We start from the raw sequence: 23,894 nt of genomic DNA, 5'->3' as shown, positions 1-23,894 counted from the left end.
TAGCAGTTCAGGTGTCTTCTTACTTTTTTTCATAGAGTTGGTATGGTAGGCTTACTTAGTATTTGTCACATGTTATTTTCCATTAAATAAAAAAGACCATCACTGCCATCAGCATCCCACGAAGTACCAGTCATATTTCCCCAAGACGAAATCTACTTAATTTTCTTTTATGAAAGACAATCCGCTTCCACCCATTGGAAGTGCTGTTTCATTTTTGGTGTGACATTATGGTCCAGTTACCAGTACACTGAATCAATGGTAAAAAATTGGCACATAAAATCAGCAGAAATTCATTTTTACATTTGATCTAGGTTAGCAATCAACGAGTGTGGCACCCTTCATGCACTAAGCTTTCTCATAGTTCATTCTTCAGCTAATGTGTGTCATACTTCCCCTGATATTCATATGGTTATATACATCTTTAATTACCAACCATCCAATACCAAAGTGTAAACTTCAGTTTGTTCAACTGTAGTTATTGATACTAGTACATTCTTCACAATAAAGAAAAGTATGGCTATGCTGTGTTCAGCTGTACATTTTGTAACTGTTAAAAGTAAAGAAGTAGTTTTGTTTTAAACTCTCGTATTAGATGCACTTTTTGTTCCAATAGATCCATATTAAGGAGATTCTCAAGAACACAGAAAATGTTGTAAAACAAATATACACAAAAAATATTTACAAAAACAATAAACATACTAATGTACCTTCCACAGATACCACATAAAACAGTCCTCTTGTGGAGTAAGTGAGGTGGTTCTGATAATCTTTAGGCTTGTGTAGCTGTATGTCATCAAATACAAAAGGATAGAATGCTACTAACCATATAGACGATATGATGGGTTGCGGGCACAACAAAAAGACTTCTATACATTTAAGTGTTTGGCTGAATGGCCTTCTTCGAAAGTAGAAAACACACATGCATTCGTGCACGCACAATTCACACTCACATGTCCCCTGGAGAGAGGAAGAAGGTCTTTTGGCCGAAAGTTTAAACGTATAGCAGTTTTTTTGTCACGCCTGTCTGGGACACAACTTTCCCTCTATATGGTGGGTAGCAATCTAAACTTTTCATAATACAGTGGAACATCACATAGCGAGTATAATTCATCACAGAATCTTACTCATAGTGCAGAACACTCATTAAGTGAAACAATTTATTTCATACAAACTAATGTAAAATACAACAAAGCATTCCATGAAAAAAAAAAAAAAAATACAAAAAGTTTCATCTTATTCATTTCATTTATTCAAAGAAAAGGATACATACAGTATTATGTACTTTATTATTCACAATACATTACTAATTCTTTATTACTAGGAAGCTATTTATGGTCATTTGTTTCTACCGATGCTTTGGCACTTGGTGAAAATGTGACACACCACTCCTGTCAAATAAATTTGTAGCATGTGTAGTCACTTCTTTAGTGGGATTATGATTTTCAATGTACGATGCAACTGATTCCCATGCTTTTAGTGTTTCTCTCTTTGTACCAGAAGATTGCTACTTTCCAGTTACCGCCTCCTCCACCTTCTCCTCTTCCTCTGAAGAACCCTCTCTACAACTTCCTGCTGACAGGTACTGACCTAAATGCCCCAGAGTCACATTCAACAACGCACTCTGGCCAAAGCTTCTTTCAAGCAGAAATAAGAGTCTTTTGGTAACCCCTTCTCATGCCTTTTCGATCATCTTGATGCAGGCAATGATGTTGAAGTCTTTCCAAAACTCTCTGAGAGTGATATTGGTAACTTCAGTCAACTCAAAGCACTGCTCGAAGAATGTTTTAGTGTAGAGTTTATTAAAGTTAGAAATAATCTGCTAGTCCATAGGCTGGGGTAATGGAGTGGTGTTGGGAGGCAGAAATTGGATCTTGATGAATTGAAATTCTTCAAGGAGGTGGTCTTGTAAGCCTGGAGAATGGGTAGGAGCACTGTCCATAATAAGCAAGACATAGAGTGGCAGATTCATCTCAAGCAAATATTTTTTCACCAAAGGATCAAACACTTCATTGATGCAATTACAAAAAAGATTACATGCCATCCAAGCCTTGTTGTGGGACCTCTACATCACATTTTACCTGCTCTTCTGGACTTTACACTTCTTGAGGCTGGTGGAGCTTCTGAATGGTAAACAAGCAGTGGTTTGACTTTCAAATCACCGCTTGCATTGGCACAGAATAGCTGTGTGAGACGGTCTTTCATTGGCTCATGATTGGGCAATGCATTCTCCTCTTCTGTTATAAAGGTACACTTCGGCACCTTTTCCAGAATAGACCCATCTTATCACAATTACAAACCTGTTGTGGAAGATAACTGTCAGAATCTACAAGCTTCTTGAAGTTGCTGATGAAGTTCTCTGTTGCCTTTGTGTCAGAGCTGGCTACTTCATCATGCCTCACTATGCTGTGGATGCCGGTTCTTGTCTTGAACTTCTCAAACCACCCATGGCTTCCCTTAAACACTTGTTCAGCCACTGATGATCCTGGCATTTTCTTAATGAGCTCAGTAAAAATCACTCTCGCCTTCTTACAAGTGATGTTCTCGCCTTGCAATTGCTTTTCATTTATCCATGTAAGGAACAACCTTTTGACATCGTCCAGAGTACAAAACCATTGTTTAGATACTCTTGTCACTCCCTTTGAAGCATCGATCTCCTTAATTTTTTCCTTGTCCTTGAGGATAGTGCAAATAGTTGATGTATACTGACTGTATGTGTGTGCTAAATCAGAAATGCTCACACCACATATGCATTTTTCATTGATTTTACGTTTCATTTCTAAGGTCATTTTCTTTCTCTTATGGTCGTCTTCTTGTGGCTTTATCTTTGGTGTCATTTCTACAAAGATTATTAAAATTTGCACACAAAAAAAACAGCGTGTGACCACAAGTTCAGAAAAATATGTGATCACAAGCTGCACTAGATAGTAGAAAGAACGCTAAACCCAGACTACAGTACATACTAAAGACACTGTTCATATGCCAATGCTCAAAATGAAAGATGTTCATATTGTTGAACATTCCCCTGCTGTGCGCAACAGCTGGCGACATAAGACTAGATTGTCATCATGTGTTATGCGAAACATCGCTCATTAAGCGAGTCATTTTTTTACAATTTGTTTTGCTTGTTATGGGAATTGCACTTTATGGGAGGTGCTCATTAAGCGAGATTTCACTGTATTGTCATCATTCCATAGTGGATTTTCCATTTTTTGATCAAATAGAAAAATCAGTTTACAACGCTTATTTATAATGATTGCATAACTTCAGTGAATTTGTACAGATATGAGTTGTACCTAATACTAACATTATTTATATTATTAGTAACATAAGCAAGTTCTGCTTATTCATCAACGGAGTAGGAGGCATTTGCCACCAATAATTCCTTTAGTATCCTCTTAATCTGATCTTTATTGGGAGTAAAAACTTTTTATGCCTGCTGGAAAGTTATTGAAAATGTGTGTTCCTGAATAACAGACAGCATTCTGGATCAAAGCAAGTGACATCACATCTTTGTGAAAATTATTCTTATCTCTAGAATTAATTCGAACTGAGCTGTTGGTTTGGGAAAAAAGAGAGAGAGAGAGAGATATTTTTAATAAGAAATTTCATTAAGGAATAAATACATTGGGAATAAGTGTTTAGAATACATAGTTTATTAAACAGGCCTATGCAGGATTTTCTTGAGTTCTCCACAAATAATTCTTATCACATTTTTTTGGATTTGGAAAACTGCAGCTTGGCTTGATATGTTATCTGTATTATATTAACGATAACTCAACAAGAAAATCTGCACACCTTGATAATGTAAATACTAATGCAGAGACAAATCAGTGTGTGAACTAGTCACTGTTTCAATGCACATTTTTTATCAGACCATACAGGTATTCGGTCAAAATTAAAAAACTAAAAAGCCTCCATCTGACGTCAATAAAATTAAGTACATTAGGAGTCTGATTAAGAAAAATATTGATAGCTACGGAACACAGCTGAAGATGACAAAATGGAATAGTGAGAGATAAAAAGTGGGAACTGGTATTTGACAAAGAAGATGTAAGAGACAGATGGAAAGTGTAGTGAACAAGTAATACATGAAACCAATCCAAGTAACCCAAACATGGCTTTACACATAAACCTCTGAACGATAACATAAATAAGCCTCTTGTGACTACATATGTAACACGACAAAAGAATCATACAAAAGATGCAACATAAGCGATATACAGAACAACTGGTATGAGTGGTACAAACTAAAAAACAAGGTGAAAGTGAGTCAGCACTGCTCCATGTGTATATAGGTGCAACCCACCAGCAGATGGCGTGGCGGAGACCGTGCCATGTGCACGCTTCCTACAGGCAGCCTCTAGTGGCTGGCCTGTGCTGGTACAGTTGGTGATTGAGTTAAGTACATGAGTGCAGTGACAGTACACTTGGCGCACTTACACTTACATGCACTAGTAGCAGGATATAGCACACCTCTCCCTCATGCAAAGAGGGCACACAGCTGAAGGAGGAGATGCTGGCACCCAGACAAGACATATCCATCAGATCTGGAGTGGCAGCAGCCAGTACCGGGAAGGTGGAGGGGGGGGGGGGGGGGGGGCGGCAGGACGATGTGTCAGGTGGGCACTAGAGCATAGGGCCACACCACAGGGGCATGCTCGAGGGCGGTGGGCCCACATGGCACCCGATGACAGTACCGGGAGGAGGGTGCCATTGTCATCTCTGCACCGTCATCAGCGGGCAGATCCCAGTACAGAAAAGATGGGGCTGGACCTACCACCCATGATGGCTATGGTGATAATGGCACAGGGGCTGCTGGATGTGGACCAACCAAAACAGCAGGCTGTGGCAACGGACCCAAGGCCGGACACGTACTAGCACCCTGGGTGCCACACAAGGAGGAGGCAGCAAATGGGATGATGGCATTCCCACAGCAGGCAATGATGGGCTCAAGATGGAGCTGGCGAGGTCTGCTGCGACGATGGGGGCAACAGCCGTTAACTGGTAGCTTCCGGTGACCAGCAGGAGTGCAACTGACCAAAATGGTGCACCACCAGCCCGGCGGCCACACAGATGTGACAAAGACGGCATCCCAACAGTGGCCGGCATCCACTTGGTCTGGAGACCAAACTGTCGTGCCCACACCAATGATCTCAGTCTGAAGCAGTTGGGAAAAGCGACCACAGCAGATGCAGCATGGGCCGCAGAAAGTGGAGAAGCACACGTGGCTGCCGCCGTGAAGCAACTCAGCCAGGCTTAGCTCCCCCATAGACATAAAGTAATAGGTGTTCATAAAATGGAGAAGGGTGTTGTCTGGCAAAGAATCATTTCGGACTTGAATGTCTGCACTAGTTGCTCCACCTTGCTATTTGATTTAGGGTGGAATGATAGAACTGTAACATGATGAATGCCATGACAGGAACAAAACAACTGAAATGTGTGAGACATGAACTTGTGCCAATAATTAGAAACTAAAGTACAAGGCAACCCCTTTTTTAAAAAAAAATCTCAAAAGCGTAAAAATTGTGACCTCATCCGACATTGACGCACACTAAATGTAAGGAATCCGGGAAAATACATCCACAAACAAGAGCCAATAGGAATTCAAGAAGGGACACGCAAAGTCTACATAAATGCATTCCCACAGCTGGCGTGTATGGGGAGGACAGAGACGGTCTGTGAGCTGCCTGTTGTCGGGCACACTGTTCACAAGCTGTGACAAAATGGACAATTTTACCATCAATCCCTGGCCAAAGAACATGTCTCCTATCTAACAGTTTGGTGCATGAAAATCCACAATGGCCCAGATGGAGAAGGCATACAACCTTACACCATAACGCGTTGGGACTGAATACTCTGACAGAGAGGTCTTCTTTGGACAACAGCAAAACACAGCCAAAAACAGAGGGATGATACCGTAAGGAAAAATAGTTGCACAGGGAGCCCAAAGCCTGAGCTGGTGGTTTATCTGGTAAGCCCCGTTGAGCAAATCAAACAACCTGGCGGAGAACCGGGTTGGCAGCAACGGGAGCTGCCACACACAAGCACACAACTGAAAAAACCCTCGACCATGGCTTGCATTTCAGAATCAAGACGGAAGCAAAGCAAGTCTTCACAATCCAATTCAGGATCAGGACCCAAAGCAAGTTGGGACAAGGCAGCCACAATGGCATGTTTGGATGTAGGTTGAAAATGGATTTCATAATTGTAGTGGGACGAGAACAGCCCCAGTGTTGTAAGTGGTGTGCTGTCTTGTCAGGCAATGAAGTGTGACATTACTGCCACATCACCAAGCACTTGTATTTCGTCAGCCATTACCCGAGAACCTTCAAAATACTGTGCTACTTGCAAAACTTCTGCCAACAGCGTGTCTTCACAGAGTAAAGCGTTCTGATACACTTACTCGTCCGGAGCTAAACAGTTAATTGTGTCACACACTATAGAGTCCACATAAGAGTCATTACAGATATCAGTAACGAGTTGACACTTACGGCTAAGGCCGTGAAGTTCAGCTACCCAGGCCCTGTATGACTGGTTTGGTTTCTTGCAGCATTGGTGGAATTCACTTCATGCCGCTATGGCACACATTCATTTGCAATGGCAGTTGGACAATAAAATGTAACCAAATTTAACTGTCTCAGCAGCATTGTGGAGGGAAACAATGAAACAATGGTGTCTCAAGGAAATCAAGAAAAGGATGACACTGACCAAGAGTTCCTTCCGAAATAAGAAGAACCTTCTACTGAACAAGCCCATCAGCTTTAACACTAAAAAAAAAGAGAGAGAGTTATAAAGACCTTTGTCAGGAGTGTCTTGAGATACCGATGCTAAACCTGGATGTTAGCAAAGCAGAAGAAAGCGCACCTTGCAGCTGGAGAAATATGGTTCTGGAGGAGAGTTACAAGAACTAGTGCTAAGACTAAAAAAATGAATGCCATGGTTCTACAGGAAATAGAAGAGAAGAAAGAATTACTGAAAGTTACAGGCCAATGCAAAGCAAAAATTATTGAACACTTATTACATGATATTCTTCTACGAAACATTTTTAAGGGCAAGATCATAGGGAAGATGACTGAGAACATCCTATTATAAAATATGATCAGTGAGATGTGACGTTATTCACATGTGGAGATGAAGAGGACTGCTGAAGAGAGGAAGTTGTGGCTACATAGACAAAGCTTAGCTTTTTGGAGGAGGAGGAGGAAGTTATCCCAAAAAATAATCTGGTGCGAAATTATGGAATAAAAGTAAGCAAAGTACACTATCTTTTTTTATTTTTATATCACTATGACTGATAATATTTGCACTGAAAACACAGATCTGTTTAGGTGTTTCCGTAGTTCTGTGGAATGCTCCCATTTGGATTTATTATCAGGCTATAATCCAAAGAATTTAACACTGCCCACTTATTCCAACTTCTTGTTATCATATTTTAGGCATATATTGGCAGGAAACCACTTGGAAGGTCTAAACTGCATTTGGTGAGGTTTTTTTTTTTTTTTTTTTAAGTTTCGTGACAAAGACTTGGCTAGGAACTATTTCTTAATGTCCTTAAAAACTTCATTAACCAATATTTCTAATACTATACTTGATGTACTATTTATTGCAATGTTTGTATCATCTGCAAAAATAACAAACATGGCATCTGGTAATGTTACAGGTGAATGGTCATTGATATTAGATTAGATTAGATTAGATTTACTTTCATTCCAATTGATCCGTAGTGAGGAGGTCCTCCAGGATGTGGAACATGTCAGAAAAACAACAATACATGACAAATATTTAAACTAAAACAAATAAGCTAATGTACCATTCCACAGGTCCCAAGTGGAATGATCGTCATTTTTTAATGAACACTAAGAGTCATTTTACAAATGCTATTGCACTGAATTTAAAATAAAAAAGTTTTATATTTATTTATAAGGTAAGAAACATGTAATACAACTACTGTAATACTTATTTACAATGAACACATTACTGCACTGAAATGGTGCAGAAGTTAGATTATACTTACACACACACACACACACACACACACACACACACACACACACACACAAATTTTCAGTGAACACATTACTGCACTGAAATTGTGCAGAAGTTATGTTGTACTTATATACAAATCAGTTGGTTTTCCTCAGAAATTCATCAATGGAGTAGAAGGAGTTGGCCACCAATAAATCCTTTAGGCTTCTCTTAAACTGAATTTCATTGGTTGTTAAGCTTTTTATGGCTGCTGGCAAGTTATTGAAAATGTGTGTTCCTGAATAATGCACACCTTTTTGTACAAGACTAAGTGACTTTAAATCCTTGTGAAGATTATTCTTATTTCTAGTATTGATTCCATGAATTGAGCTGTTGGTTTGAAAAAGTGATATATTTTTAATGACAAATTTCATTAAGGAATAAATATATTGGGAAGCTGTAGTTAGTATCCCTAGTTCCCTAAACAGGCTTCTGCAGGATGTTCTTGAGTTCACACCACATATAATTCTTACTACACGTTTTTGTGTCCGGAAAACTTTAGCTTGGCTTGATGAATTACCCCAGAAAATAATCCCATATGACATTATGGAATGAAAGTAAGCATAGTATGCCAGCTTTTTCATTTTTATATCCCCTATGTCTGACAAAATTCGCATTGCAAACAGAGATTTGTTAAGACGCTTCAGCAGTTCTGTGGTGTGCTCCTCCCAGTTGAATTTATTATCAAGCTGTAATCCCAAGAATTTAACACCGTCCACTTCTTCTATCTTCTTGTCATCATATGTTAGACATATACTCTTGGGACACCCCTTACAAGTTCTGAACTGCATGTAGTGTGTTTTTTCAAAGTTTAGTGACAAAGAATTGGCTAGGAACCAGTGATTAATGTCTACAAATATTTTATTGGCTGATCTTTCTAAGACTACACTTGATTTGCTATTTATTGCAATGTTTGTATCATCAGCAAACAAAACAAACTTGGCATCTGGTAATGTTACTGATGAAAGGTCATTGATATACACAAGAAAAAGTAAGGGCCCCAAAATGGAACCTTGTGGGACCCCACATGTAATTAGTTCCCAGTTGGATGATGCCTGATAGCTTGATACATGTCTCTTTCCTAATAACACCCTTTGTTTCCTGCCAGAGATATAAGATTTGAACCATTTTGCAGCATTTCCTGTTACACTATAATATTCTAGTTTACTTAAAAGGATATTGTGATTTACACAGTCAAATGCCTTTGACAGATCACAAAATATACCAGTTGCCTGCAATTTTTTGTCTAATGAATTAAGTACATTTTCACTGTAAGTGTAGATAGCCTTCTCAATATCAGAACCTTTTAGAAATCCAAACTGTGACTTTGACAGTATGTTATTTGAGATAAGATGGTTATAAAGACGACTGTACATTACTTTTTCGAAAATTTTTGAGAATGCTGGCAACAGTGAAATTGGACGGAAATTTGATGCTATTTCTTTATCTCCCTTCTTAAACAGTGGCTTAACTTCAGCATATTTCAGCCATTCGGGAAATATTCCACTGATAAACGACTGGTTACACAGATAGCTTAATATGTTACTTAGCTCAGAATCACATTCTTTAATTAACTTTGTTGATATTTCATCATACCCACTAGATGTTTTTGATTTTAAAGATTTTATGATGGACATTATTTCTGTTGGGGTAGTGAGGGTCAAATTCATATTATGGAAGTTACTTGAAATGTCTGGTCTAAGGTAATCCATAGCAGCATCTACCGAACCTGACAACCCCATCTTTTCAGTAACAGTTATAAAATGTTTGTTAAAAAGTTCTGCAACACTATACACATCTGTCACCAATGCATCATTTACTCTTAATGCTATTTGTTCCTCTTCATGTCTGGTTCTACCGGTCTCCTCCTTCACTATATCCCATATTGTCTTTATTTTGTTATCTGATATGACTATCTTTTCCTTGTAATATATTTGCTTTGACATCCGTATTACAGTCTTTAATATTTTGCAGTATTTCTTATAATGTGCTATAGCATCAACATTGGAAATGTTTCGGATTGACAGATACAGTTTTCTTTTTGTTTTACAAGATACCCCTATTCCTCGAGTAATCCATGGCTTCTTTGTAGACTTTGCTCTAACCTTGGTAAGTTTTGGGGGAAAGCAGTGTTCAAATAAGGTAAGCACTTTATTAGCAAAAATGTTATATTTTTCATTCATGCCATGAGCACTGTAAACATCAGTCCAGTGAATGTCTCTGAGGAGTGTCCTAAAATAATCAATTTTTGGCTTACTGATTACCCTCTTGAGCTCAGATTTAACAGACTTTATATCCTGTTCAGTATTAACATTTAACAGAAGGAACTGCATGTCATGGTCTGAGAGGCCATTGACTATTGGTTTTGTAATATAATTTTGTTCATTTGACTTTTCTATAAAGATATTATCAATGGCTGTTTGTGAGCAAGTGGTTATCCTAGTGGGGAACTTTACTGTGGGAATTAAGTTGAATGATAGTGTTACTAACTCAAATAGGTTCTTATTGGGAGAGTCTTTAAGGAAATCTACATTGAAATCACCAGCAACCACTATTTCTTTGTTTTTGGTTGTTAAATGGGCCAGTACAGCTTCAAGGTGGTTTACAAACAGATTAAAGTTACCTGCAGGTGCTCGATATACACTTAATATTATGAAAGATTTTTTGTGAAAATCTAATTCTGTTGCACATGCTTCCATATGCTGTTCTAGGCAAAATTTATGAATGTCTATGTTCTTAAATTTATGACAGTTCCTGATGAATGTGGCAACTCCTCCTTTCTCCATTTCTGATCTACAATAGTGAGATGCTAACCTAAACCCTGTAACACTTAAAAGTTCTATACCAGTGGTCACATGATGTTCAGAGAGGCAGATTATGTCAGCTGGGTTTGAAGACTCTAATTCATCTATGCAGATAGTTAATTCATTAATTTTATTTCTCAGTCCTCGAATATTTTGATGCAATAAAGATAGCTGACATTTCACATTGACTGACTTAAAATTGGATGGAGTTAAAATATCTGCTGACAGTTGAAAATTCTTAACCAATGGCTGTTTATGTTGATGTAATAAGCTGGAATTATGTTTTTTGATTTCTTTCTCAAACTGAAGGTTTGTCTCAGTTCTAACCTCTCTTAAAATTTGTTTTCTTTCTGTCCTCCCTACCCTAAAAAAGGGTCTTTTCTGAATCCTATAACCACTGGTATTTTACCACTCATGACAGTGCCTCCCCCCTTTAACTTTCCTGCTATTTCCCCAGCCAATTTACCCTTCCCCTTCCTGTTGAGGTGAAGGCCATGCCTAGTATAATCCCACCTACTGACAGAATCAACATGAACCACACCAATGTGTGACCCCGCACCCGACATGAGCAGCCGTTCCAGCTCCAAATTAACTCTCTTGACAGAAGAGTTCAAATGAGGTCGGTCATGGCGCCCAAGAACAGATACAAACTCAACACTGGTATGCCTCGATGCTGATGCAATCTTCGCCAGGTCACACTCTATGCTGTACCCAGGATCTCTGTCAATACTGTTACCTGCCCCACCCACTATAACCACGGTGTCTTCCTTAGTGAAATCTTTGCAAAGTGATCCTAAATCCTCTGTCACCTGCTCCAGACCAGCACTAGGTTTAAAAAAATTGGTGACCTGGTATTCTGATCCTAGTTCATCCTGCAAGAGTTGGCCAACACCTCTTCCATGGGAACTACCTAACAACAACACTTTCTTTCTCTTTACTGATTTCCCTACATTCTTACTTTTCAATTTGCTGCTGAAAGTTTGTTGTGCCCTGTCTACACCTGTAACTGCTTGAGGCTCACCAGCTTCTAACTGAAGCAACAGGTCAAATCTATTTTCCACATTCACCATAAAGCTGTCAGACAAAGTTCTAGGCCTGTTCCTCCTGTTGCCTGTTGCCACTTCCCACCTCTCTTTACCCTTCTCCCTCCTTAACCTGTCAAGATCTCCCCTGGCCTTGTCTAACTCAGCCTGAAGGGCAGCAATTTTCCCCTCCTGTTCCAGTATCTTCCTATCTCTACTACAAATCCTACAAAACCACTGATGAGTCTCATTTACTTCCCCTATTCCCACGCCACTACAGTCACCCACATGGAAAAAACTACAGCACCCATCACACCAAAGCCCCGACCTAACAATTCTACGGCAAGTCAAGCACTTTTCACTCATGATAAACGTAATAATTTATTAAGAATAAGTCAGTTAAATTACAGATAAACACGAAAATATGGTTACACAAATTTGGCCTATACGCAACTGTGTGTAAACAAAAACAAAAGTGCAAAGTTTCTGAAACAACAAGTTAAACTTTACGCTACTTTCCGGAAATGCTAGTTAAATAATGAAGAGGTACGCTAAGTTAAATTGCTGGAGAGAGCAAGGAACAACTAAACGAAATTCTATAGATTTGCTGCAGCAGAACGTAAACAGAAAATACGACTGTACGGTCTTTTCGCGTTTTCTGCTATATTACGTAATGAGAAATGAAACCTTTAATGGTACACTTAAACGGCACACTAATACACTTATTTACCACGTAATCAGTACTAATCTATGTGTTTTATAATCTAAAATAACTTATCTTTACGAGAACACCAAACCTCGCGCTAGTCGCTTGGCTGCAGGGCTGCACAAGAAAAACTGCACAAGAAAAACTAAGGGCCTTAACATGGAACCTTGTGGGACACCACCTGTAATTAGTTCAAATTTGGCTGATGCCTGATAGCTTAATACATGTTTGTTACTTACTGACACCCTTTGTTTCCTGTCAGGGACATAGGATTTGTACCATTTTGCAGAATTCCCTGTTACACCATAATATTCTCATTTACTTAAAAGAATATTGCGATTTACACAGTCAAATGCCTTTCACACATCACAAAAATATACCAGCAGCCTGTAATTAATTATCTAATGAATTAAATACATTGTTGCTATATGTAGATAGCATTCTCAACATCAGAACCTGTTAGAAATTCGAACTACGAATAATTACTTATTGTCAGATGATTAAGAATCTGATTGTAAGTCACCCTTTCTAACACTTTTGAGAATGCTGCCAAAAGTGAAACTGGATAGAAATTAAACAGTGTTTCTTTATCTCCTTTGTAAAACAAATATTTAACTTCTGCATATTAAAACTATTCACAGAATGTTCCACTGATAAATGAGTGTTTACACAGATAACTTAATGTGTTACTTAGCTCAGAAGCACACTCATTAATTCACTTAGTTGGTATTTTATCATAACCACTAGAATTTTTTGATTCTGAAGATTTTATGGTGGACATTACTTCTGATCGTGTAGTGATGGTCATATTCATATTACTGTAGTTATTTGTAAATATTCTGAGATATTCCATGGCAGCATTCACTGAAATGGACAATCTCATATTTTTAGTAACAGTTGTTAAATACTTGTTAAAAAGTTTTACAACATTGCACACCATTATCAGTGTATCATATACTCATAATGCTATCTGCTTCTCTTCACCTCTGTTTCTGCTAGTCTCCTCCTCCATTATAATAACCCATACTGTTTTTATTTTGCTATCTGACCAACTCTGGCTTAATTTCCATTGGTAATAAACCATCCAAGTGAAGAGGATTTTGTAACAGCTTGGTATTCCGGGTTTCTCATTGGAACAGAACCTGCACAACAACCTATTCCACAGGTCAAGTTAATACTAGAGTTAAATTATTTTGCTTTACGAATCAACTTAACAAAAATAAAGTTTCATTGATATCAATCCTGTGGCAAGTGGAGAGTTTTTAAAACTGGCCTTGGTAGATTCATATTGAGAAAATGCACAGTAATTTATTTCTGTTAAATCCCTTTAATGAAATGAATTAGGCATTAATGTTCAATGCTTTGTGAGGAAAAATTCAATGTATTGTCTAGCAGATTTTGTTTCAGTGCCAGTTGGTTTTCCTTCGTGAACAGTTTTGGGCAAAATGTGGTGCCAAGTTAGTCACAATACACAAAAATATGACAATGTATCTGTATTATATACAATTCATAACCCTTTTTTCAAAGTATGCTTCAAAATACCCAATATCAGTAATGATGTCTGTGTACTGCATGGAACCATCCTGGCATTATGTCTCAATGCAAAAGAATGGCACCCTCCTTTTATCAGAATAGAATTATGCTTTCTATAAATTTTGCAGGATTTTCTAGAACCCACTTAGGATCTCCAGCAACCCATATTATAGACCAGTATTTACACCATGCATTTCATTAGACAATAACAGTTAGAGAGTTTAAACCTGGTCCTCTCAAATATGAGTCCAGTGTCTTCATCACTGCACCACATGACTTGGTCAAACTTAGAAAATGTGGGGTGTTCATTCACAAGGTAATATTTGCCTAAATTGAGGGCTGTTTTATCATTTGCCTTTGGCCACACATAATAAAAAGCAGTATGGCTCAGGAGACACCAATGGGTGGCCTTGATGTATACAGTGATAGGAAAAACAACATTTTTATGTTATCTGGAGCAAACTGTGCGTATAGCAAAGAACACTGAACAATAGTGACAAACTGAATGAGACAGTGGAGTTGTTAAGACAAGGACTTCATATTTGGGAGGATGGAATTTGCTCTGTCCTGTCATAAGCTTAAGAACAAAAACAAGGTGTTGCTATTATCTGATAGTCATGAGCAAGGATGTGCATTGCTGTTAAATGATGCACATCAGCAGTAGTGAAACCAAATGCATGGTTTGAGGATGTTGTCAATGCATGGTTTGAGAATGTTGTCAAGAAAGCAGTTGAACTCTCCAGGGACTTCACATTGAATGACATAGTATCAGTTACTGCAAGTTTTAATGACAGTGACACAAGCAAAACAGGTTTCAATATGAGTGTACAGGATTAATTTCAAGAATCTCATACAGACATCACACACCAGAAACCAACTACTTGATACACAATTGTATTATAATGAATCCAGCACACTGTCGTTCAGAGGAACCACCTCTATACAAAGAGAAGACGAAAGATAAGACTACACTAAATGTGGAGTACAACACAAGAGGAAAACAAAATATGCAGAAGTATTTCTTATAGGTGCATATGGAAGAGATCAACATTGCTAAAGGTAGCTATCTCCTCAGTAAATTGCAGACAAATAATAAAATCAGCTTTGGGCCCAGTTGTTCAGATAATAAAGAGAAGTGAAACTGTTAACCAGTCCATTTATCTTCAGTAAAGAAGAAAGATGTCGAAAACTGTCAGCACAACACCTATCCACATTAATGGCAAGTTCACATCTCCAGCCCATGTCAATCTGTTAAAAGCAAGTGTCCAGTCACTGCATAACAACTGTCAGACAGCAAAGACACTACAAGTAAGTGATCAGTCAGTGTGTGAAAACAATCAAGCAGTAAAAGCAAAAAAAGTACCCAGTACATGTGTGAAGGGAAACAAGCTGATGTACACATGTCTTCTAGAACAAGAAAGGTACAAGATAGGAGCAGTGATTTTTAATGGTTCGCAATGGGAATCACTTCATTACCATCTGGATCCAGTGCAATCAAGAAGCTAGCCACATATGTAAGTACACAATTTGCAAGTGACAGAAGAATGTACAAGCAAATGAGCAAACTGATGTGCTGCTACAGAAGAATCCAGAACTACCCTTTAGTGAGGATGACTCATTATTATTATTTGTATATATAAATGTAGGGTATTTAAAAAATAAAATTGATGACCTCATTATTCTGTTAGTAGTGAACACTGTCTAAGTGAAGATCAACTAAGTCATACGTACCACCAGGTTTCCACTTAGTAACAGGTTACTTAGACGAACACAAAATTATAGTGAGGGGGGCCTTGATATATGTTAATAGTGACACATACTTGCATTGTGGTACCCTTGTGTTAATGAGTACTGCACAGAAAATACTCTGGAAACAACAGCAATGCCCTTAATGTAGTATTGTATAGAAAACACACTGGAAACAGCAGCAATGTTGCTGTCCATGTTAAAGTTTGGAACTGTGTCTGAAAACTGCACAGTGGTATAGAAATATCTTTGCAGGCCTTGCAGAAAATCATTGTACACTTTAAGAAATGGCCTAAATATAGGATTTTAATTTTCAGTGACATAAATATAGCCACAATGCTAAGGACACCTAAACAAGTTAATGTGTTATACATATAAAGCAGAGCATACGTGTATATGTCTGGGATTTCGTCCCTAACCCTTGGATCGCTTTCAGCCAACTTTGGCACAGAAACAGCATGCATCACAAGTATCAATACTGTGTGGTTTATAACCTCTAGCTCCAATAGGAGTTGAGATACAGGTAAAACGTGTTTTTCCCAGCCCCTGATGTATAAGTTGCCCTACATGACAGGCACATTATGTGTGAACAGTGTTGTCCTACTAAATCAATCTGCTTTGCAGGGACACCTACATGTCTAGGGCACAAAATGTGTTTCTGGGCTCTGTCATGTACACTGCCCTGAATGACAGGTGGATTGCGTTGTAGCAGTAGTATCAGCCTGCTTTGTCAATGTGCTTTCCATGGCAGTCTCTACATCAGGGGCATATAAATGATTTTCAAGTGCCTGATATGTAGACTGCCCTGCATGAAATACATCTAGTGGGAGTAGTATCAGTGTGCTTTGGTGAACTGTGTTGTGGGGGGGCTACACGTGCCTATGTGCGTGGCTGTGGACAGGTTGAGATGGATAGAGGGATGGGATGGACAGAGTGAAGAGGGAACAGGAAATGGACAGAGAGGGGGAGGAGCAGATTAAGAGAAAGTGGAGAGGAGGGAATAGATAGAGGTGGGAACATAAGGTGGACAGACAGGATGGAAGATGTGGACACAGAGAGGAGGAGGAGGAGGAGGAGGAGGAGGAGGAGGAGGAGGAGGAGCAGAGATGTGTTCAATATACGTGTCAAACGCATACGTGGACAAAACAACAGAGAAAAGGCTTGACTACTCAATATTTTTATAAGGTCACATGTCCTGTACTGTATTAATGATAACAAGACAATCTGCATGCCTTGATATTGTAATTACTAATGTTTAGACAAATCAGTATGAACTAGGATTGTTCAATATAAAATTTTATCAGTCCATAAATGTATTTGGTTAAAATTAAAGACTAGAAAGCCTGTATATGACTCCAATTAAATTAAGGTCACTCAGCTTTTGAATGGGGAGAACATTGATAACTACAGAACACAGCTAAAGATGATAAACCGGAATGGCATTCTGCTTGAAAGTATTCATATTGAGAATGCATTTACATTAGCCACCAGTGCACTGTCAGATACATTTAAAACTTGTTGCCTTGATGTAGTGAGAAAAATTAAGGGATCTGCTTGGAAACATGATCTGACATATGTGCACAGCTGGTTCACAAATGATTACGTAGGCTTAAAACTCTGTTAATGATTTCTTATAATAAATGAAAGAACGATGATGCAGAAATAGCAAACTACACAAGGTTAAAGAAAAAATATACGGCGTAAATCAGATTAACCAAGTTCAAAGCAAATGATGATCATATTAATAAGTCCCACAATAAATGTAAAGCAGCATGTGCTGCTCTCAATACTCATTTGGGCAGAAGTAAAGGTATTAGCAAAATAATTCCTGTGATGTAGGTATGACACCAGATGATTTGAAATCATTCTTCATTAATGCCTGCAATATAAATGACATTGCTGCAACTGAACGCAGCCATAAATAATAGGCCATGCTCAAAAGTAAAAGGAAATCTTCTGCAACCATGATTGTTTTTATTTTTATATTATTTTATTTCACAATGACTGGCTTTGGCAGAATCTTTTTGTCATCATTCAATCTATCTTGCTGTCATCATCGGATCTACTGTGTATCAAAAATAAACCCATTACAAAGCGAATTTATCACTGTGCACAGACCCGTATATCAGAGACAAGAAGTACGTAAGCATTAGTTTACTTACTTTTAGAAATTCTCACTAACATGAATACACACCACCAGTACAATAAGAACACTTTCCAGTCACAGGAAACACCACCACTTTGGCTTGTCAAACACACAAAAAAGTACATGTAAAACATCCATTGCACCAACTGTATGCCCACAAGAGGAGGTGGACAAATAGGAAGTGCAGTCATGGCCCAAGCATGTCACAGAAAAAACTTAGCAGGCAAGCAGCCTGCAGTAAAGCGATCCATTACATGTATGGTCAACAGGTGGCACGTGTGTGCACATATCAATACTTAACACTCTTACAGAAATACACAGAAGAATCATTAACTGACTTCTTACAAAAACTACACTGGAGAATCATTATACCTTAGGATCCAAAATATATCATTTGATGCACTATTTGACATCCATATAGATGCTAACTTAAGGGCAATACTGCTACCTCTACTGTGAATAGGCAGAATACACATTGAGAATACACATTGTATACCATGATTCATACACCACAACATGGATGACATGAACAAAGTACAACCTCACAGACCAGACATCCACATTTACAACAAGATCCTTAATTACAGATGAAACAACCAGTTCACCAGAGAATAGTCTGGGTCATAACATCCATCATGCTGGGTACATAAGTACATGCCCATGCATATCACATTAATTAAAATTTACAATCACAATAAATTACAAGAACATTTTTGGTACAATTATAAAAGTTTTTTTTTTTTTTTTTTACATTTTTGGTAAGAACATCAATAATTCTATAGAGTATTTCTGTAAGAATATCAAGTATCGATATGCGCACACATACGTCACCCGTCTACCATACGTGCAACAGCTGGCTCTGCCGCAGGCTGCTTGCTTACGGAGTTTTTCCTGTGATGTGCTTGAGCTATAACTGAACTTTCTGTTTCTCCTGGGCACAAAGTTGGTGCAATAGATATTCTATTGTCTTTTTTTATATGTTTAACAAGCCAGCATGGTGTCGTTTCCTATAAGAGCAAAGTGTTCCCATTGTATTGGTGGCACATATACAACTTAATAAGAATTTCTGTAGGTATGTAAACTAATGTCTATATACTGCTTATCAATGATAATGTAATGGCTTTACTTTTGATACACTGTCAATTCAATGATTACAGAAAGATTCTGTCACAATTGGCCACTGTGAAATAAAATAAAAATACCAAGCAATGTTAGCTGCAGAAGATTTCCTATTTACCAATGACATGTTGTCCCCTATGAAGATGTGCAACCTATACTGAACAATGACTTCAATTTTTTTTATATTTTGTTCTTGATATTGGATGTGGTATTACATGTCATGCACATTACTAGGTCAATTTTCCCCACTTCACTGATGCAAGCTGCAACCCTCAGCCGCTAGTGAACTTTGAATTACAGCGTGTAACAAGGCGGTGTGTAAAGTAACAGCGTCAGTGCACGAGAAACAGCATGCTGTAATTGAGTTTTGCATTTGAAGTGTTTATCCACACATGGAACGCCATCTCCCTCAGCATGAAAATGCCAGACCACACACGAGCACTGCGACACCTGTAAGAACCTGATGCCTTGGGTTCACTATCGTCGATCATCCTCCACACAATCCCGACTTGGTCCCATCCGATTTTCACCTGTTTTGAAAACTTAAAAAAGACCTTTGAGGACTTCACTTTGATAGTGATGAAACAGTGCATGGAGAGGTGCTGGTGCTACATCAATAGTCACACATCCCGTTCTGATAGCATCAACAAACTAGTCTCTCACTGGGAGAAATGTGTTCTTTGTCAGGATCTCTATGTTGAGAAATAAATATGTAGTCATGAAGAATAAAGATGAAGAATGTTAATAACATTTATTTTATTTAAAAAGCTTTGAGACTTTTCACATAAAAAATTGCAGTCTTGTTTTCAGCATGCCCTTGTATGACATCACCTATAGCTCAAATCATGGAAAACTGTTCCCACAAAATTTTGAAGATGTAGTTACTGTCTTTATGCAGAAGGTAGCAATATTACAACTGCAACAGCAGAACTAACTCACTCAAAATCAGAGGACATTTATGATCTCTCCAATTCTGTGATCAAAACAATTGTGAATATGTAATAGAACATCCATTATGTTCTCTTACAAATCAGATGATTGTTAGTGGCTTTTTCTCTTCATCCTTAAAACTGACAAGTTGTTACCCCTGTGCACAAAAAAGGGACACATCTTGCTCTAATTATTACCACCCTATCCCTCTTGCACCCATCCTTTTGAAAGTAATCGACTATTGCATAAAGCTCCAAATCAGTCAATATCTGTCTGGAAATAACAGTCTTAGTGACTTACTGAGTGGCTACAGGTCCAGCTTGTCAACAGTAAAGGCAGTTGAATATATTATTTCCATTTATACTTGTATCATCTGAATCGAGATTATCTATTAAAGCTACGGATGTCAATCAAAGTAAGGCATTTGACAATGTCAACGATAGAATTCTGCAAGAGAAACTCTACTGCTATAGTTTTAGAGACTCAGAAATATCTTTGGTCAGATCCAATCTAAGTAATAGAAAACATATTGTGCAGTTGAACAATATGAGATCAAATGCCTTGGATAACAAATAGGGTGTGCCACAGGGTCTGTGTTTGGACTTTAACTCTTCATAAGATATGTAAATGACTTGGCCAGTATTATGTTGTGCAAGTCTCCACTCTATGCAGACAAAACCACTTTTGTTACAACTGGGAGAGACTTAGGAGCATTCAAGCAGGATAGTAGAGATGACCTCAGAACAGCCAGTATGTACTTCCAAATCAATGAACTACATATTAATCACGAAAAATACTGTAAACTTCAGCTTATGTACTAAAGATGATGGCAATGACTTTGCTTCAGCTAAACTTTTTGGATTCATCTCGACTCAAAATTGACGAGGAAGGGCTATACTGATTATATCTGTACTAAATTATCATTTGATACACATTTGTTAGGCAAGCTGAGGCCTTGTGTTATTGACAAACTATTGCTCAACACATACTATGCATTTTTCCTCTTCCACTTGGCACATGCTATTTTGTTACAGGGGAATTACTCTGGAGCTAAAATAAGTTTTCATTTGCCACAAGAAGACAATCACATGCATCTGTGAGTCAGAAATAATTATGTCTTATAGAACCCATTTCAAAATGTTCCTGTGTGTACTAACTTGTCTAAGACAGACAAAAGAAAAGCAACAAAGTCACAAACTACAACAATCTGGCCGTCAATTTAACACACACTCAAGATAGTTACAAATACATGGGGTAAACCAGTTAATATGTTTCTGGTACAAGCACACAACACTACACAGAAATGGCTTGGAGAAAAAAGCATATTATAGAGTAGAACAGCTCGAAATGTGTCCTAAAATGATCTTAAACACTAGAAGAGTTTCATTTAGATTAAACTTACATATTCTATGTGAATATGTTGAATATATCATCTTCAGTATGATAGGCAATTTTAAATCTTGTAGCCAATAATGATATGAAAACATATCTTACAGCGAGTATGTCACTTACTTAATTCTGTCTGCAAGTGTGTTATGCACACAAAAGACGGCATCGATTGCATTTTAATGCTAAAGGATGGGCAGTAAATAAAATCCTGATTTAGGTTTTCCACAGTTTTCTCAAATAATTTTAAGCAAATGCTGGAATTGTTCCTTCTTCAGGGTCTGCCGACAAATACCTTTACTACAGTAAGATGATCTCTGGATGAATAAATATGTAAAATATTCAATTCGTTTCGTATTAGATTGCTGTCGTCATCTGTCAATGGTGGAAATTGTCATAACATGAACTGAAACTTTTCTCTGGTACGATGAGTCTTTCTCACGCCGCACAAAAATTTTACAATTATTCGAATCGCTTTGATTAGGTTGGCGCAAAGTACAGCCGTATTAACATGCACACTGAAGCATGCGAGCCATTTAGTGTGAAAGCAAAACAAGCACAATAGCCATAACTGGACCAATAGCTGGTTTTCCAAGTGATAATGCCAGATTTGAGTGAACATATTTACCACTTGATAAAATGACGTTACAACCACAGCCACAGAAGCGTACACCGTCCCTAAGAAACTGAACTGCAGATCATAATAAAAATTCAGGAAAACACCGACTGTTATTGGAATCTGAAAAGCGAGGTTAATAGATGTAGTAAAAAAACAAAAAAACAGGGCAAACACGTGCAAATGGGTTCTTATGAATTACCTATCTATCTCTCCTATACTTACCAGCGTCAACTTCACGCGCACAGAAAACTTTTTCCCATATAACATCATTTGCAAGATAATGATGAAAGGCGTCGTCAATGATTTAGCGATTTGAAAAGTACCTACAGTGTTATGCTGCAAGCTAAGATTCGTAAAAACCACAAACCCGCAAAATGTTATAGCTACCGAAATAATGTCCTTAACCTGCACAGACTTTTTTACGAAAACACTGCATCTTCTACATACTTCCAAGCCGATGTAAGTAACAACGAAATGCAGAAAAGTTAAAGCGATATTAGGGAAACCTACGTGGACATATACCCACTTATTTAAGAGTACAATACATATAGAACAACATATGTTAAAAAATAGGAAAAACGAGGTAACTGTTTCTTTGTTCATTCTTTTTCTCATTTTGAAGTTTAAAACTTCGGACACTTCAATCACATCCGCTGAGCGGCAAAACGTAACAAAACAAATGAAATGTCAGGATTTACTACCAACATACCAAACCAGCATTGCATATACGATTCCTACTATCGCAATGCATAACATCCCAAATTTGATTATAATGCACCTTTCTTCTCTTTGTTTATTAAATTTACTGTTGGTTTCACATCTTTAAGCGGTAATCACCTGCTAGGTTATCAATTTCTTTAATATTCAATTCTTCTTCAGTCCGAAGACTTCGTGCAGCTATCCACGCGACTCTTCCTGTGCAAGCTTATTCATCTCCGAGTAACTACTACAACCTTCGTCATCCATTTGAATCTGCCTACTACATTCTTTCCTCTACAGTTTTTACCGCCCACACTCCCCTATACTATCAAATTAACTATTTCTTGAGGTCTCAGGATGTATCCTGTCAACTGATACCTTCTGTTACTCTAGCTGTGACATAATTTTCTGTTCTCCTCAGGTCGTCTTAGGATCTCTCCTGTAGTTATCCAGTCTATCCATTTAAACTCCAGCATTCGTCTGTTGCACCACATTTTATGAATTACTATCTTCTCGTCTGCGCTCTTTATCAACCACATATCACTTACGCACAAACCTTACACCAAATACTTCCAGAAAAGGCTTCTGACACTTGTGTTTATATTCGTTGTCAGCAACTTTCTTTTTACTTGGAAATAATCAGCAACCAGTTGCTTAAAGGGAATTTAATTTCTTAATCGGTTTCAGGCACTTAGTGCCCTCCTTCTGAAGTTTATAACTATCGGATTATTTGCCACTTAACACCAGTAAGACCCTCACCCGGCCGGCCGCGGTGGTCTAGCGGTTCTAGGCGCTGAGTCCGGAGCCGCGCGACTGCCACGGTCGCAGGTTCGAATCCTGCCTCGGGCATAGATGTGTGTGATGTCCTTAGGTTAGTTAGGTTTAAGTAGTTCTAAGTTCTAGGGGACTGATGACCGTAGATGTTAAGTCCCATAGTACTCAGAGCCATTTGAACCATTTTTTTTTACCCTCACCCCCCCCCCCCCCCCCCCATGAACCATGGGGAGGCTTGTGTGCCTCAGCGATGCAGATAGCCGTACCGTAGGTGCAACCACAACGGACGGGCATCTGTTGAGAGGCCAGACAAACGTGTGGTTCCTGAAGAGGGGCAGCAGCCTTTTCAGTAGTTGCAGGGGCAACAGTCTGGATGATTGACTGA

At 38.3% G+C, this 23,894-nt stretch overlaps 1 protein-coding gene across 4 annotated transcripts in view; it reads right to left on the bottom strand.

Annotated features, from left to right (window-relative positions):
* Positions 1 to 22,685, bottom strand: part of LOC124556704 (solute carrier family 35 member E3-like) — a 174,954-nt gene extending 152,269 nt beyond the window's left edge. For all 4 annotated transcript variants that reach the window (XR_006968666.1, XM_047130687.1, XM_047130686.1 and 1 more), the window contains exons 1-2: positions 22,259 to 22,685; positions 22,046 to 22,156 (exon numbers count right to left, since the gene is read on the bottom strand). Coding sequence is in view for 3 of the 4 variants with exons in the window: in XM_047130687.1 (XP_046986643.1) it covers positions 22,046 to 22,156; positions 22,259 to 22,651 (504 nt within the window). In the remaining variant the exon portion in view is untranslated. The remainder of the gene's footprint in view (positions 1 to 22,045; positions 22,157 to 22,258) is intronic.
* Positions 22,686 to 23,894: the final 1,209 nt, after the last annotated feature.

The sequence above is a fragment of the Schistocerca americana genome, chromosome X, assembly GCF_021461395.2.
Source record: "Schistocerca americana isolate TAMUIC-IGC-003095 chromosome X, iqSchAmer2.1, whole genome shotgun sequence".
Taxonomy (NCBI): Eukaryota; Metazoa; Arthropoda; class Insecta; order Orthoptera; family Acrididae; genus Schistocerca; species Schistocerca americana.
The sequence above is the reverse complement of the archived record's forward strand: the minus strand, read 5'-3'. Positions and strand labels throughout refer to the sequence as shown.